The sequence below is a fragment of the Ovis canadensis genome, chromosome 20, assembly GCF_042477335.2.
Source record: "Ovis canadensis isolate MfBH-ARS-UI-01 breed Bighorn chromosome 20, ARS-UI_OviCan_v2, whole genome shotgun sequence".
NCBI lineage: Eukaryota > Metazoa > Chordata > Mammalia > Artiodactyla > Bovidae > Ovis > Ovis canadensis.
Genome location: NC_091264.1, coordinates 49,831,619 through 49,846,961, shown reverse-complemented (window position 1 = coordinate 49,846,961; position 15,343 = coordinate 49,831,619). Strand labels below are relative to the sequence as shown.

Sequence of the window (15,343 nt, the reverse complement as noted above, 5' to 3'; positions counted from 1 at the left end):
GACCAGCACAATGAGTAATTATCTAATTCTTTGATTCTTATAACTTGACCCAGAATAATTTTGTGTGATTCTTTAGTAAGCTGTTTAATGATCTTAGTCATGTCAGTTCAAGCTATTTGTGACCAATTTTAATAGGAAATTCTTTCTCTCAGAGGTAGGGATGGATTTTCTTTAGATTTTTTATTAAATGAAGATAAAGACATTGACAAATTTCCTTCTTAGATTTTGACATCTCTACAAAATCTGTGCTTATTTTGTTTCAGATAAGACCCAAACATGCATTAAATAGCTATAAAACTCAAAGAAGCTTTTGACAGGATGGATCATCACTAACCATCTCAGGATTGGCTGGGTTAATTCTAGGTTTCGCATGAGGTCAATCGGCACTTAAGTATCCGGAGGTAGGTGTAAATTTTACTTGAATCCCTGTGTAGGCAGTGGAACAGTCTATAAAAAGCAACTCGGCGCACATTCTCATCCTGTGATGTCAGGGAGGACTGTTCTGACCACACTGGATAGGGCTCGTTCTTCTCTCCAGGATGAATCTAAGCACCCAAAAGATAATGAATTTTATGAGTTTTATTAGTATTTGCTCTTCTTTGTTCCCTCTTATTATTAAATTAAGATTGGGGAAGACTTATGAAACTCTCTAGACATGGATTTGGAGCCAGTGTATGGAAAATCTGTTAGCAATCTAAAATTAAGAAGCAGAACTCAAGTACGAGTTTGGTTTTGACTTTATCTTTCCTTCCTTTCCACTCTCATCCTTTGCTTTGAAGAGGACAAAGAAAGAATATGAGCAGATGTTCAGTAGCAGATCACCTGGGTTGCTTTTAAGAAAACATTGATCTTACAAATTCCATGCTCCAGTTCTCTTACCCATGAAAGTATTTCAACCACATGTGCCCAGCAAGAGGCTAGCTTTTGGTGGAACTGTGTGCCATGCAAGGAATGCTGCACCTGTCAAAAATTGTAGCTGAATTCTAGTTCACTTACAATAGAATCTAGCATTATGAATGATTAGGCTCTTGCTTTATATAACAGCAATTAGAATATAGAAGGCCTGAATCTTGTCCTTACAAAGTGAGATGTTTCAAAACTCATTTCTCAATTCAGAGGTCATCTTTTTTCTTTCATAAGGAAAGCAAAGAAGGCTTCAGGAGATGGCTCACCCTTTTTCGTATCACTTCCACACCTTCTACAAGTACTTTGACCTTTTCCTTAATCTCTTGAGCCTTTGTCAAGAGAGCAGGTGAGGTTCCTTTTGAGTTTGCCAGCTCTGTGACTGCATGATGCAGAGGTTCATCCCATGAGTGTAGCAAACTGATAACCAACTTAAACAGGATTTTGTCCTAAACAACCACAGGAAACAATCTCATTAAAATAAACATAATTCAGTGGGCTTGGTAACATGTGATTTTTGCTCAGAGAGGCTGAGCATATAAAAAAAAACCCTTTATTATTCCTCTGTGTATGCAAAAAAATTTAAAGATGTTAAGGATATAAAATTATAAAATGTATATTATTAGTTTATACTTTGCTGAAATTCTTTAAAAAAAACTGTCACTCAAATCATCCTTTTGATGAATTCTAATTTAGAACATGAAATATTTTCTTTTCCCCTCTGAAATTAGACCATATGCTCAGTGAGTTCTTTTATATTTGAATGCCTTGCTTGTCTAGGGAGAGAAATCTAAATATTTTGTTGGAACTCAATATGTGCCAAGAGTACCGGACCCAGGAAACGTGGATCCTACCCGTGCCCACATCATGTTCACCCAATGATTCATTTGTATTAATGAATCAAACCATTCATTAATGTATTCATTTTCTGATTGGTAGTTTTATGATATTTGAACAAAGATAATGAAGAAGACATGACATTCTTAAACACATTTTCCTCAATCCATACCAACACCAGTCCCATTTGCTATCAGAGCAGTCTTTCTATTGACATGTGTAGGGGCAGAAAATGGCACAGTATTGTCTTTAGTAATAGCATCAGTGGGATTCACAATGGAGGGTCCACTCCACTCAGTCCACTACTACAAGGATTGGGCGTGAAACTCCCAGGGGCTGAATATCTCTAATCAAAAGTCTTGATTTCTTTATGGGCATGAAATACTTTAGTGGTACAGGAAATGAAGAGCAGAGAAGAGACAAGTAGACATTGCAATAGAAATATACTGGGAGACTAAGGAGCTGTAATTAAATACAGAGTCTAGGGTGAGAGCAGCATAGTTTTCAAGGGGACTTTGTAGCTTAAAGATGAAGAGTGAGAGCTCTGAGTTGGATGAAAGCTAGACTCACTGCTTATTACCTGTGTGATGGGTGCAAATCCCTTAACTTTTCTGAGCCTTGGTTTCTTCATCTCAGGAAGTGTAATAACAGTCACTGTGCTACAGGATTTTTTGTGAGGATTAAGCATAGTAATGAACACAGAGCACTTTATAAATTATATGGCAGTGTAACAGCCCTCAGTAAATTTTAAATTTATTTTAAATTAATTAAAAACATCCTTCTTCTCCTTGACCTTCTTCCTTCATTTTATCATCTCCATTATTAAGATGCTGAGCCGATGGAAAGAATGTTATTATTAACAAAGTTTTAGTAAGAGAAGAGATTGTATTTAAGAGAAGATGTATGTGAAAATATTTTAAATAATGTTAGGATTGTGGTTAATGTGGGAATCAGAAAGGAATAATTAAAATGAAAAAAAGTTTGAGCTGGGATAAATGATCGAGGCTTGATTTGTAGACTGTGTTTTCATCAGAACAGAGACAATTGTTGCAACCATAGGAAGCAAAACATGATATTTTATAGGACATTTGGGAAGGAGACTCATAATTAAGAATAAAAGTGACAGAGGAATCATTGAGAATGATAATGAAGTAGGTTTCAGAGAAGCAGAAGAATCAGGAGAGCCTTGAAAGTCAGAAGCAATGTCTCAGATGGTGCAGTGTAGGAGTGACTCGTATGTAGGCATCATTGGTCACAGGGATTACTCAAAACTGTGGTTGTATTTCTTATATATCCATGAATTCGGCCAATCTTATATTTTACACATAGAATTTTCATTCAACCCATGCTTTCATACAGTATAATAGCTGCAATCCTGGGCCTAATGCGTTGGTTAAACTAAGGTTATCTGCATGGGAATTGATAGATCTGTTTTTTGTTTTTTTGTTTTTTTTTTTTTGCTACTAAGATCTTTAGTCATCACTTGATTCTATTCATACGTTATCAACTGCATAATGTAATTTCTCTTTGATTGCTTAGTATTCCTCCACATTTCTCTACATGTGCAGTTACTATTACTCTAATAATCTAAAGCCTAGTAACACAAGTGAACTGTCTCAGTTGCTCGAGTGAAAAACCCAGGTAAAATCCTCACCTCTGTATTTATAGCTTCTGCTTTGTTATTAGGGGTGGTGATGGATGAAGTGTGGCAGTTGATGACCTTGGATTCGGAGTTTATGCCCTGGCCATACTGTTCATCCTGGGAGTGATCAAGCACATTAAATTCCGTAGGGTTATTTTGGCACTCAATAAATGAATTCATTACCAGAATATTAACACAGCTGATAGATGTATAATTTTTTTAATGAGGGTTACATAACAATTGAATGTCATTCTTTTCCCTATTTTTCCCCATTATTGCTATAAACAATTGTTTTTCACCTAATTTTTCTAAACTTGAAACTCTTCCCTTCTTTGCTCTTCCCAGGTTTAATTTCATCCTTTCCGGTTAATATTAGGACAGGAAATGCTAAAATTACCACAAATAGAAACATGAGCACAATTTTTTTATCAGTGTCTGCTCTACAGTGGGCTACAAAACCAATACAATATTGTAAAGTAATTAACCTACAATTAAAATAAATAAATTTATATTAAAAAAAGAGAATAATTGGTTCCAATTCTAAACCAATCCTTCTATTGTACTTCTAAACCTATTCATGGCCAGTCTTAGAACAATGTTTGAAATGAAAGTTGCTCAGCTGTGTCCAAGTCTTTGCGACCCCATGGAGTTGTCCATGGAATAATCCAGACCAGAATACTGGAGTGGGTATCCTTTCCATTTTCCAAAGGATCTTCCCAACCCAGGGATCAAACCAAGGTCTCCCGCATTGCAGTCGAATTCTTTACCAATTGAGCCACAAGGAAAGCCCAAGAACACTGGAGTGGGTAGCCTATCACTTCTCCAGGGGATATTCCCTACCCAGGAATTGAACCAGGAGCTCCCACATTGCAGGTGGATTCTTTTCCAACTGAGCTATCAGGGAACACAAGACAATGTTTAGTAGCATTTAAAAAACTATCATCATTTTGTTTTCCTGACATGGATTCAGTATGTACTGTGGTTGGAAAAGTGCCTTTATGAAGATTAATTAAGGTTAAATGACCTCATAGGGTGGGACACTGATCAATAGGATTCATGTCTTTATGAGGATAAACACCAGAGAGATTTCTCTTTTGTCTCTGTGTCTCTGCCTCTATCTCTCTTTTCCACTCCCTCAATCTCTGAGGACACAGGAAGAAGCCAACCTGGGAAGAGAGAGTTCTTATCAGAACCAGACCTTGCTAGCACCCTGATCTGGGACTTCTAGTCTCCAGAACTGTGAGGAAATACGTTTCTGTTGTTTAATCCACTGAGTCAATGGTATTATTTAATGGGACTCCAAGCTTCCCTCGTGGCTCAGATGGTAAAGAATCTGCCTGCAATGCAGGAGACATGGGTTCAATCCCTGGGTTGGGAAGATTCCCCTGGAGAAGAGCATGATAAGCCACTCTAGTATTCTTGCCTGGAATGCCACAGTCCGCAGGGTTGCAAAGAGTAGGACATGACTGAGCAACTAACACACACCTTCAAGATGACAAACAGGTGCTTTAAATTGGAAAAATTTTAACTTAAAATGACTAAAAGAAAATTGAAGCAGATATTTCACTCTTTAAGAATCTTTGAGATTTCGTGAAATTGATCCTTTCTTTGATTTACACATCTTATGAGTTGATGCCTTGTTTGACTTAGGAAGTGTGTTATTTGAAGTTTGGCTGATGCAGCCTTTTTGTTTCAAGGATAAAATAGCCCACTCACTTTCACCAAGGTTTCTTATGGAAATAAGCAAGAAGTACAGTACTTACAAATCTGTTGACCATTTCCCCGGCGAGCTTAGAGTTGTAGTTAGCCACCGTTGTTGCTCTGTCAAACAGGCTTTGAAGGGGAATCTGGCAGTTTCCAGGTTGGTTTCGACAGTATGGTGGATGCTGTGCCTGACCCTGGCACAAGATTAGATTTGACACCACCAGCAGCAGAAGCAGGCGGGACCCTGCATAAATAAAAACATGAACCACTCTGAGATGATGTATTAGCCTGAGGTTAGCAAAAGCCATCCTGTCCAGGGAAGCCTAATCTCTCCCCGTTGCCCTGAGCAGAATTTGATCCAATGAACTAACTCATTGGAAAAGACCCTGATGCTAGGGAAGATTGAGGGCAGGAGGAGATTTGGGCAACAGAGAATGAGATGGTTGGATGGCATTACCAACATAATGGACAAGAGTTTGAGCAAACTCCAGGAGATAGTGAAGTACAGGGAAGCCTGGTATACTGCAGTCCATGGGGTTGCAGAGAGTTGGACATGACTTAGGGACAGAAAAAGTAGAACGTTAGAATTTTTAAGGTTTTTTCTTCTCTTAGTCATATAGTGCCATGGTATCTAAGAATACTAACACATATATATGGAATTTAGGAAGATGGCAATGACGACCCTGTATGCAAGACAGGGAAAGAGACACAGATGTGTATAACGGACTTTTGGACTCAGAGGGAGAGGGAGAGGGTGGGATGATTTGGGAGAATGACATTCTAACATGTATACTATCATGTGAATTGAATCGCCAGTCTATGTCTGACACAGGATGCAGCATGCTTGGGGCTGGTGCATGGGGATGACCCAGAAAGATGTTATGGGGAGGGAGGTGGGAGGGGGGTTCATGTTTGGGAATGCATGTAAGAATTAAAGATTTTAAAATTTAAAAAATAAAAAACTAAAAAAAAAATAATAAAAAATAACATAAAGAAAAAAAAATAAAATTAAGTGACGAAAGTAAAAGAAATGACTCTCAAAAAGCAGAATTAAGTTGGAGAATTGTGGGACTATATCTCTGAACATCTAAGCTTATTGGGACAAGCAAGGAGAATAATAGTTCATATAACACAGGCATATTTGTGTACGTATATTTCTGTGTGTATATGCATGTGTTACGCATAAAGACAAATATGCACCTAATTCCTACATGGAACTTTGTGCTTTTTCAAAATTAAACTATATAGGAGACAATAAGTATAGCTGTGGTTATTCCAATAGTCATGTACGGATGTGAGCAATGGACCATAAAGAAAGCTGAGTACCGAAGAATTGATGCATTTGAACTGTGGTGTTGGAGAAGACTTTTGAAGACTTCTTTGGACTGCAAGGAGATCAAACCAGTAAATCCTAAAGGAAATCAGTCCTGAATATTCATTGGAAGGACTGTTGCTGAAGCTTGAGCAAAATAAACTGATAAACACTTTTGTCCTTTTCTCAGTGTTCAGTTCACTTCAGTTCAGTCACTCAGTCATGCCTGACTCTGCGACCCCATGAACTGCAGCATGCCAGGCATTCCTGTCCATCACCAACTCCCAGGGGTGCACCCAAACTCATATCCATTGAGTTGGTGATGTCATCCAGCCATCTCGTCCTCTGTCATCCCCTTCTCCTCCTGCCCTCAATCTCTCCCAGCATCAGGGCCTTTTAAGTGAATCAGCATCAGGTGGCCAAAGTATTGGAGTTTCAGCTTCAACATCAGTCCTTCCAGTGAACACCCAGGATGGATCTCCTTTAGGATGGACTGCTTGGATCTCCTTGCATTCCAAGGGACTCTCAAGAATCTTCTCTGACATCACAGTTCAAAAAGCATCAATTCTTTGGTGCTCAGCTTTCTTTATAGTCTGACTCTCACATTCATACGTGACCACTGGGAAAACCATAACCTTGACTAGATGGAACTTTGTTAGCAAAGTAATGTCTCTGCTGTTTAATATGCTGTCTAGGTTGGTCATAACTTTCCTTCCAAGGAGTCAACGTCTTTTCATTTCATGGCTGCAATCACTATCTGCAGTGATTTTGGACCCCCCCCCCCAAAAAAAAAAAAGTCAGCCACTGTTTCCCAGGAAGCTATATTCTCTGCCTATAACAATTTTAGGTGCTATTGTGCCCAAGCAATGAAATTGGGGCTCTTCCCAGAAATGCATAGATGAGCCCTGCTCCAGAGTTTGTGTTCTTGATGCTGGTGTCTTCTGTTCTCTGGTCCACTAAGTCCCAGGCTTTCTCTCCTGAGCATCATCTGGTTCTCCTGTTTACACAAGTATTTGTACTTTTGTTTTCCTATCAGTTCTCTTGTTCTTTTAATCAGACTACCCAACCTCTTGATGGTTTATTTTTCAGACCCTTTTCTTTGTTTTTCCTGATGCTTGTTAATGTATTTGCTGTCATATATTCCTGAATTTCAGTATCTACAGCTGTCCTACTGTATCCTCTTGCTGTCTAAATTTTGGCTTTTAGCATCACCATATTTTTCTGAACTTCATTTTCCTTTTGGTCCAGTTTCTGGTATTCAAATTAATCTAGATTTTCACATCTGGCTGTTCTTGGTGCCTCAAACAACTATGAGACATTAGCTTTCTCTCTATGCAATACTGCCCTTTATTTTGATACCACTGCAGACTTTCTAGAATTTCACTTCCTGCCTCATATTTTGTCTTTTTCTAGCTGCTGTAACTTCAGTACTATGTGTCTTTATATTGGTATTAATACTTATAATAAGTTCTTAACCTGATGTAGCAGATAATTAATAGGAATACAATCAAAATAGTAATAATCAATCTCCCCAAATTAATATCCATAAATGTTCCCACTTTTAAAAGATATTCTACCCAAATATTATTGAGATCCCCTAATTCATGTTTCATTACTAACTGGTTCAATTTTGAGATAGAATATAGAGAACAATGGAGTGGTAAACACTGACAATTAATTACCTTGCCCTTTATATCATTCAGTTCAGTTCAGTTCAGTTCAGTCACTCAGTCGTGTCTGACTCTTTGTGACCCCACCAATTGCAGCACGCCAAGCCTCCCTGTCCATCACCAACTCCCAGAGTTCATTCAAACTCATGTCCATCGAGTCAGTGGTGCCATCCAGCCATCTCATCCTCTGTCGTCCCCTTCTCCTCCTGCCCCCAATCCCTCCCAGCATCAGAGTCTTTTCCAATGAGTCATCTCTTCGCATGAGGTAGCCAAAGTACTGGAGTTTCAGCTTTAGCATCAGTCCTTCCAAAGAACACCCAGGACTGATCTCCTTTAAAATGGACTGGTTGGATCTCCTTGCAGTCCAAGGGACCCTCAAGAGTCTTCTCAAACACCACAGTTCGAAAGCATCAATTCTTTGGCGCTCAGCTTCACAGTCCAGCTCTCACATCCATATGCGACCACTGGAAAAACCATAGCCTTGACTAGACGGACCTTTGTTGGCAAAGTAATGTCTCTGCTTTTCAATATGCTATCTAGGTTGGTCATAACTTTCCTTCCAAGGAGTAAGTGTCTTTTAATTTCATGGCTGCAGTCGCCATCTGCAGTGATTTTGGAGCTCCCCAAAATAAAATCTGACACTGTTTCCACTATTTCCCCATCTATTTCCCATGAAGTGATGGGACCAGATGCCATGATCTTCGTTTTCTGAATGTTGAGCCTTAAGCCAACTTTTTCACTCTCCTCTTTCACTTTCATCAAGAGGCTTTTGAGTTCCTCTTCACTTTCTGCCATAAGGGTGATGTCATCTGCATATCTGAGGTTATTGATATTTCTCCCAGTAATCTTGATTCCAGCCTGTGCTTCTAATTAGTAACTGTGTAAATGTTAGTCTTTGTACAGTAGCACACAAACTAGCACATATTACAGCTCCTTGTGGGGTGATTGCTTTTGATGAAGGATGTGAACTGAGAACTATAATTGCCAAAAAGATGAGTGGACATGAAAGGAAGCAATGCAAGGAAGACATAGGCTTTTGTTGCTCTGGTAGGAAAAGCTTGTTGTGTCTCTCATCTACATTCTAACCTCCAGATTTAACAAAACCCTTATTCTTCCTTTGATTTTTTTAAAATTTGCTTTATTTATGTTTTTTTTTTTTTGCTCTTTGGTTGTATGAATTTTATATATTTTTGGATATTAAGACCTTATCAAATATGTGATTTGCAAATATTTCCTTTCATTCTATAGGTTGCCATTTGATTTGTTGATGGGTTCCTTTGCTGTGCAGAAGCCTCTGAGTTTGATGTGGTCTCAATCGTTTATTTTTGCAGTTGCTGCCTTTGCTTTTTGTGTGAAACAAAAAAAAAATATTGCAAAGACACAAGTCAAGGAGATTCTCTCAAATGTTTTCTTCTAGGAGTTTTATGGTTTAAGGTCTTATGTTAATTTTTAAATCCATTTTTGGTACAGCTTAATTTTTTTGCATACAACTATCCTGTTTTCCCATTACCATTTATTGAAACCATCCTTTCCCATTGGATATACTTGGTTCCTTTGTCATATATTAATTGACAATACATGGGTGTGTGCTTCTTTCTGGATTCTCTGTACTGGCCTGTTGACCTGTGTATATGTTTTATGCAAATGACATTGTTTTGATTACTTTATATATTTATACTTTTCTGTATTTCTCTTTCAGATAGTTTGCTGTTGGTGTATGGATAGGCAACTGAGTTTTGTATATCGGAATACAGTAAACAAAATACATGCTACAGTTTTGTGGAATAGACATTTTTCCCCCAAATAAGACATACAGATGGCCAAGAGGTATATGACAAGATGCTCAACATCAATAATTACCAGGAAAATGCAAATCAAAAGCACAAGCGAAATCACCCCGTACCTGTTAGAATGGCCGTTAGCAAAAAAGTAAGAAAATAACATGTGTTGATGAGGGTATGGAGAAACAGTAGATCTTGTGCACTGTTGCTGGGAGTGTGAATTGGTGCAACTCCCATGGAAAGCAACTGTGCAGATTCCTAAAGCAATGTAAAAGAGTAATGTTATATGATACATTAATCCTACTTCTGGCTTACCTCAAAGCTCAAAGCTTACCTCACAGACCCAGGTTCGATTCCTGGGTTGGTAAGGTTCCCTGGAGAAGGCAGTGGCAACCCACTCCAGTATTCTTGCCTGGAGAATCCCATGGACAGAGGAGCCTGGCAGGCTACAGTCCATGATGTTGCAAGAGTTAGACACAACTTAATGACTAAAATGAAACCACAATCCTACTTCTGGATATATATTCAAAGGAAATGAAATCATTATCTTAAAGAGATATTTGTACTCCCATGTCCATTGAAGCATTATTCACAGTAGCCAAGATAGAGGAACAGTCTCAATATTGTCAACAGGTGAACAGATTAAAATAATATGATATGATATATATGTGTGTGTATGAATATTATTTAGCCATTTAAAAAAGGGAGAAATTATACCATTTGTGGCAAATGGATAAAACTGGAGAGCCTGATGCTAAGTAAAATAAGTCAGAGAAAGAAAAATACCATATGATCTCAATTATTTGGAATCTAAAAAATATTGGAACTCAGAAACAGAACAGGATGGTGATTGCCAAGAGCTGGAGGGTGCAGAAAATAAGGAGAGATTTCTAAAAGGTTACACATTCTCATTTAATAAGGTCTGAGGCTCTAATGTAGAGCGTGGTGATTATAAGGGATAAGATTGTGCTGTATAATTGAAATTGCCTAAGATAATGGAGCTTATATATATTCTTTACAAAAAAATAAACAGTAAACCTGTGAGGTGATGGCTTTGTTACTGAACTCAATAGAAAAGGAAAATATTTTCTAAAACATACATACATTGGGGACACCAAGATGGTGGAGGAATAGGTGGACATGGAGTACATCTCTCTCCATGGATGCATCTAGAATTCATGTACAGAGTTTTCCTGGAAGCTCAGTGGTAAATAATCAGCTTGCCAATATAGGAGGCATGAGTTCAATTCTTGATCTGGAGATCTCCCATGTCACAGAGCAAGTAGTCCCATGTACCACAATTATTGAGCCTGTGCTTTAGAGCCTAGGAACTGCAAATATTGAGCCCACATATCACAACTACTGAAGCCTGTGTACTTAACAGCCCGTTCTCTGTAACAACAAAAGCCACTACAATGAGAAACCCCGTATGCTGTACCTAGAGACTGTCCCCCACTCTTTGCACCTAGAGACTGTCCCCAACTCTCTGCACCTAGAGAAAAGTCTAGGGAAACGTGAGCTGCACTAATTTGTGTTGCAGGATGGGGAAGTCGAGGGATACTGGGGAAATGAGAAATTAACACATTTTCAATAGGTTTCCCGTATTTTTCTTCATTTGCCTTTTCTTGTCCCCCTTCTCTACAGGATGGTGTTAAAAAAAGAAATTAATGCACATTTAAGTACCTCTAGAGATGTATCAGGAGTTCCTGACCACTGGAAAGGAAATCATAGATTCATGCAAAACTCACTAGGATGAAGGGAAGAAGGAGGAGGGAAAGCAAGCAGAACCAATTTGCACCACGGGGTCAGGGAGCTGAAGCAGGGGAGAGATCTCAGCATTCAGGGCAATTGGTTGGGCAGAAGGGAGGCATTTGAGGCCTTTGGAGAGTGAAGTAGCTGATCTGTGACAGTCCAAATGGAGTGGAACCACACAGATAATCCATGCCATAGCCTTATATACCTCGAACAAGGTTGCAAATCCATTGGTGCTCACGGTGGCTGGATGCTGGAGCCATGGGGATTGGAGAGAAATCCTAGGATGAGGACAGCTGCTGATGGGGAGATGGCCCAAAAAGACAGAATGGAGATCTGTAATGGGGAATGCCTAAGGAGGCAAACCTGGCAACCTGAAATAGGATGTTACTGATTACTCATGCCCTGGGGGTGGAGCTATCACTGCTTCTCTTTTACCGCATTCTTCTCTCTTATCAATGCTGGTGCCTGCATAAGAGCAATAGGGAAAAGATCACAGTGATGATGGCCTTCAAGTGACCAGTGCGCTTAGCAATAGAAAATTTCAGTATCTCTATACACCCTATGCGAGCATGCTAAATTGTTTCAGGCGTATTCAGCTCTTTGAGAGCCTATGGACTGTAGCAACCAGGCTCCTCTGTCCAGGAGGATTCGCCAGACAAGAATGCTGGAATGGGTTGCCATGCCCTCCTCCAGGGGGTCTTCCCTACTCAGGGATCAAACCAGTGTCTCTTACCTCTCCTGCACTGACAGGTGGGTTCTTTACCACCAGTACCACCTGGGAAGCCAATATATAGGCTACCCTACATATCTTATTCTCTTACTATCTAAATTTTGACTTGTAGTGTTAAAATTTAATATCTAAATATATGTGTTAATGTTTATTACAGAAAGACCACACTCTTCCTCAGTGGTAATGGTGGTCTATGTCTATGGTTAAAGAACTAGGACAGGCTTCCTCTGCCCTGGGATGGATTTCCTGTACCCTTCCCTTCAGGGAGGTCAATGGGTGGCCAACTACATCTATGTATACCTTGTGTGTGGGTCCGCTGAAATTCTGCAGTATCCTCACGAAGAATTTTGTCTTAGCCACTGGAGATGCAAACTGTGTAGTGTCTCAAGACTTCACTCAATCCCAGTGGGTTTTATCAGGAAGGTGCAATCCTTAAGAATAAAAACATACTGCCTAGAAAAGAATACAAACTCATAGTCTTTATCATCTTCATAAATTTAAGTGATAAATCTCACCAAACTCATTCAGATATATTCTCAAATAAATTTTTTATTGGCTGCAAAGTTGTAAAGCTGGAGCATTCATAATCTGGAGGAGTCCATACAGGCTCTTTCCACATCAAGACAATATCTTGTCACATTCTTTTCCAGTTGCACTGATGGGCCACAGTGTTTGCACACAATGAAAGGGCTCAAAGATAAGGGATTTAACCCAGAAAAAAATTCAACTCTCTTGCTTGTGAGAAGCAAGAATTTCTTTTCACTCTGAAAATATCTGTTTTTTTTTTTAAAGTTTCTACTGTACTGTGCACTATGCAGTATAATGTTATATGCACTATCACATTTATATTTTTATAAATGTATGTCACAACCATACATGGCAGGGGTAAATATCATTATTTTGGAGGTAAAGAATTTTCTTTTTTGCTTTCCATACACTTCCTACATATTAGATTTTGATGTAAATTTTAACCATTATTTTTCCTAAATCTTTTAGTGAGCTGTCCTTTTCTTTCCAGACCTTCCATCACAAACTGCTCTGTCCATCTCCAGGAAGAGCCCCAGTCCCCTAATATCCCTGGGATTAGTTCTGTCTAATACTGGCTCTGTTCTTCAGCCAGACTTTGCTTTAAAAATGCAATTATAGTTGTGTTTCTGCTCCTGAAACACTTGGATGGCTGACTCTTGTCTTTAGAAGAAAGTCTACTTTCTTTCTCACTCTTCTTGGGTCTCTCCTAGACCTTGCCCTTGTCTGGGCTTCAACTTCACTCCTGGCCTGTCTTCTCTCTTCTCTCTCCAGTCCAGCTACACCAGACCTTACCTGTTCCCTGAAAACACCATCATCCTCCACTGTCTTCCCTCTCTTGTTTTCCTTTGCATAGAATGTTTATTCCTATCATTTCCTTAGCTTCCTTCCATGTATCTTTTAGATTTTTAGCTTCTGCATCAGTTCCTTGGACAGTGATTCCTAACTGTCAGACTAGAAGCCAAGTTCCTTTGACCTAGTTACCCTTCTCTGTGCTCTCATAATGTCAATCCTTCCTGTTTCAACATTTCTTCCAGACTGCTGTTTCATGTTCACATATCTGTATTTTCTGCTGGTATATAAACTTACTGAAATCAGTGGCCTTGCCTGTCCTTTTCATCTAAGTATTTTCATCCTGTAATGAAGAATCTAGTGCTGATGAATTATTCAATAAACAGTTCTCAAATACAAAAAGAATTTTTAAAAAACAGAAAACCAGAGAGGTTGAATCTCCTGCCCTGAGTCATGCAAGTTATACCTCTGGCCACACCTGGATTAGAACCCATGTGTGTTCATCAAGAGAGTCCAGCTTTCCCTCCATTTTACTGCTACCTTGGGGAAGGGCTGATGTGACTCAAAAGGTTCATTCTTACTTTTTCCTCTTTTCTGCCCTAGGAATAGTATTTTGGATTCAGTTTTAGATAATAGAAGGTTCCAAATATCTTTTGATAATAGAACATATACTTTAAAATAGTAGTTTGAAAATTATAGGTGACTGCTTAGTGATATATCTGCATGCTTTGAAAATTTATATAATCTAGAACGTTCTTGTGAAATCTATCATAAACTAATTCAATTTTGATCTTGAATTTAGTCCTAAAATGTAAAGTTATCTTTTTATCATCTTTTAATCTTCCTTAAGTTTTCCCCGAGAGGTGTCTTTTAAATCATATTACTTGGGGATTACGTATGCAATGCCAAGAGAATAGAGATACGTTGCTGCCATATAGCTGTATCTGTTTCTGTTAATAAGGGGAGAAATTCATTTGTTGGCAAGCTTTTCACATGTGGAAGGTGAATCTAGTTTCTGATTGCCAGTGATTATTTAATCTATGAAGTTTAAAAATTTCTAGTCCAAACAGTGGTGAGTAACAGAAATGCAAACCTTGGCTCTGGTTTTGTTTAGGTTATTTCTGTTGATATTTGTAAACACCTTTTGAGTTGTTACCATTTTACAAAGATTACAGATTGCCTGAAACCAAAGATGATGAGGGATGTACACACATCCCATCATTTCTCCTTCCAGACTTTTTCAGGCATCTCAAATGAGATGAGAGTTTACTGAAGACACAGAAACAAAGATCTATGATTGGCTTATCGTGGGTGAGTAGGTATTTAAGTTTGCTTTAAAATTTTAGGAGTCATTGACTTTTGGTATGTGTTGCCTGGTGCTTCAGTTCAGTTCAGTTGCTCAGTAGTGTCCGACTCTTTGCGACCCCATGAACTGCAGCACACCAGGGCTCCTTGTTCATCACCATCTCCCGGAGTTCACTCAGACTCACGTCCATCGAGTCCGTGATGCCATCCAGCCATCTCATCCTCAGTCGTCCCATTCTCCTCCTGCCCCCAATCCTTCCCAGCATCAGAGTCTTTTCCAATGAGTCAACTCTTCACATGAGGTGGCCAAAGTACTGGAGTTTCAGCTTTAGCATCATTCCCTCCAAAGAAATCCCAGGGCTGATCTCCTTCAGAATGGACTGGTTG

At 39.0% G+C, this 15,343-nt stretch overlaps 1 protein-coding gene across 1 annotated transcript; it reads right to left on the bottom strand.

The window, feature by feature from the left end:
- Window positions 1-359: 359 nt before the first annotated feature.
- LOC138425392 (chorionic somatomammotropin hormone) lies at window positions 360-11,969 on the bottom strand. Its single transcript, XM_069563206.1, has 5 exons — window positions 11,810-11,969; window positions 5,146-5,330; window positions 3,395-3,499; window positions 1,173-1,352; window positions 360-545 (listed from the first exon to the last, which is right to left on the bottom strand). The coding sequence occupies exons 1-5, from the start codon at window positions 11,862-11,864 to the stop codon at window positions 360-362; spliced, it is 711 nt and encodes a 236-aa protein (XP_069419307.1). The 5' UTR covers window positions 11,865-11,969.
- Between the last annotated feature and the right edge of the window lie 3,374 nt (window positions 11,970-15,343).

What these genes read in the sequence shown, in the direction of transcription:
- LOC138425392 (XM_069563206.1), bottom strand. Translation starts at nt 11,864, where the DNA reads ATGGCTCCAGCATCCAGCCACCGTGAGCACCAATGGATTTGCAACCTT. An exon ending in GATTTGCAACCTTGTTCGAG is followed by an intron (nt 5,331 to 11,809) that starts GTATATAAGGCT and finishes TTATTTATGCAG; the next exon opens with GGTCCCGCCTGCTTCTGCTG. An exon ending in CAGAAGCTATAAATACAGAG is followed by an intron (nt 1,353 to 3,394) that starts GTGAGGATTTTA and finishes GTGGTTGTTTAG; the next exon opens with GACAAAATCCTGTTTAAGTT.